This window comes from Penaeus vannamei, chromosome 21 (assembly GCF_042767895.1).
Source record: "Penaeus vannamei isolate JL-2024 chromosome 21, ASM4276789v1, whole genome shotgun sequence".
NCBI classification, from domain to species: Eukaryota; Metazoa; Arthropoda; class Malacostraca; order Decapoda; family Penaeidae; genus Penaeus; species Penaeus vannamei.
In genome coordinates this window covers 821,278-823,777 of record NC_091569.1, presented here as the reverse complement: position 1 = coordinate 823,777, position 2,500 = coordinate 821,278, and the positions used below count along the sequence as shown (strand labels likewise).

Here is a 2,500-nt window from a genome sequence, read left to right as displayed (position 1 = left end):
TGATCGCGTAATGACCCTCAACAGTGCCATCGTTAGAGCAATCTCTAGCAAATATTTCAGCATTCTAAAAATGTTACGTGTGTGAGTGAGTGTGTGTGTGTGTCTATGTGTGTTTGTATTTATGTTAGTATGTTTGTATGTATGTATGTATGTATGTATGTATGTGTGTATGTATGTGTATGTTTATAAGTATGTGTATATGTAGAAGTATGTGTATATGTACGTGTATATGTATATGTAAGTACATACATGCAGACGCACGTATGCGCATCTCCTTATTGAAAGTCACGATTCATGGATTTCCATTTGGCTGACTCCCTGCTGACACTCGCTTTACACTATTAGGGAAAACAAGTACCACGTGCGGTCCGCCTTCCATGCTTTACCTACTTCTGCAACAACACACTTATCCTAAAGTCGCTAAGAATAAAACGGCATAAACGTACACTCAAAAAAAAATATATATATATATATTAATAATGATAAAAAAAAAAAAAATGAAAACCTCTCAAATCTCCTAATTAACAAAACACGCCTGATTTTATTATCTTGCTCGATTAGCAGAGTCTGAGAAGAAAGAATAATATATAAATATATATCAATATATATCAATATATATATATATATATATATATATATATATATATATATATATACAATATATATATATATATATATATATATATATATATATATATATATTGATATATATATACATATATATATATATATATATATATATATATATATATATATATATATATATATACATACATACATACATAACACGACATAAACACATTAGTTTGAAAGCGGGAATATTCGCAAGAATAAACAATTTCTCAAGGCGATGATTACGCCAACATAAGCTAGTCCTTAGAAGATGACGACACAAAACGAGGTGCATGCATAAGTAAAGCACAGTGCGTTAGAGGAAATTTGGCATCTTACTTAATAATACGAACAAAGGAGTGTAAATCTTCACAAAGCAGTGTGATGAAGAGCAAAACAGAAAGACAGAGACAGACTGTGAGAGAGAAAATGAGTGTGTGTGTCTAATAGACACACACACACACACACACTGAATGCGTGTGTGTGTGTGAGAGAGAGAGACAAAGAGAGAGAGAGAGATAGAGAGAGAGAGATAGAGAGAGAGAGAGAGAGAGAGAGAGAGAGAGAGAGAGAGAGAGAGAGGGAGAGGGAGAGGGAGAGGGAAGGGGGGGGAGGGAGAGAGAAGAGAAAGGCGAGAGAAAAAATAGAGAGAAAGATAGATAGATAGAGAGAGAGAGAGGGGAGAGTGTGAGTCAGACACAAAAACAGACAAACAGTCAGCGACGGAAACAGAAACAGCCGAAGAGGGAGAAATCCCGAAAATGAAAAAATAAATAAATAAAAAAAAGAAATCAGGCAACACAGTACACCCCCTCCCCCCTCCCCCCTCGTCAGAGCCCATGCGCCCTAATCCCCGCCATCACTTAGCCCTCCTATCCCTCTCCCTTAGCGCAGATACTAACGCTGCAAATGCGATATAAACGGCCGGCTGCGACTCGTAAACTTAAAACACTCGTAAAGACATTATGGCCCCGCGACCTCTCCCTCCGACCCCGGGCTCTTAGCGCGGCCGGGCAGCGCCATAACCCCGGGGCCTGATTTCCCCCTGGCCCTTTCTCTCGGCCGCCGCGAGACGAGACGCGGCGTGGCACTCCTGCTCGGACGGCACTCCTGCTCGGCGCGGCACTCCTGCTCGGCGCGGCACTCCTGCTCGGCGCGGCACTCCTGCTCGGCGCGGCACTCCTGCTCGGCGCGGCACTCCTGCTCGGCGCGGCACTCCTGCTCGGCGTGGCACTCCTGCTCGGCGCGGCACTCCTGCTCGGCGCGGCACTCCTGCTCGGCGTGGCACTCCTGCTCGGCGCGGCGGCGGCTCCTCCTCCGGCGAGTGAGGGCGCGGAGGAGGTGTCGTCTCGCGCGGTTGGCTCTTGGATCCGCCGTCTCACGTCGCTGCGCTTTCCCTTCGCCGCTTCTTTATTCGCGTGGTTCTCTTTTCTTCGCTGTGCTTTCTCTTCTCCTCTTCTTTATTCGCGTGGTTCTCTTTTCTTCGCTGTGCTTTCCCTTCGCCGCTTCTTTATTCGCGTGGTTCTCTTTTCTTCGCTGTGCTTTCTCTTCTCCTCTTCTTTATTCGCGTGGTTCTCTTTTCTTCGCTGTGCTTTCTCTTCTCCTCTTCTTTATTCGCGTGGTTCTCTTTTCTTCGCTGTGCTTTCTCTTCTCCTCTTCTTTATTCGCGTGGTTCTCTTTTCTTCGCTGTGCTTTCTCTTCTCCTCTTCTTTATTCGCGTGGTTCTCTTTTCTTCGCTGTGCTTTCTCTTCTCCTCTTCTTTATTCGCGTGGTTCTCTTTTCTTCGCTGTGCTTTCTCTTCTCCTCTTCTTTATTCGCGTGGTTCTCTTTTCTTCGCTGTGCTTTCTCTTCTCCTCTTCTTTATTCGCGTGGTTCTCTTTTCTTCGCT

General features: G+C 44.5%; 1 protein-coding gene across 1 annotated transcript in view; it reads right to left on the bottom strand.

Moving 5' to 3' along the window:
* Positions 1-1,575: 1,575 nt before the first annotated feature.
* LOC113805425 (uncharacterized) overlaps positions 1,576-2,500 on the bottom strand; it is a 2,954-nt gene continuing 2,029 nt past the window's right edge. Inside the window, exon 2 of the mRNA XM_070136017.1 lies at positions 1,576-2,017. Coding sequence (XP_069992118.1) covers positions 1,576-2,017 — 442 coding nt within the window. The remainder of the gene's footprint in view (positions 2,018-2,500) is intronic.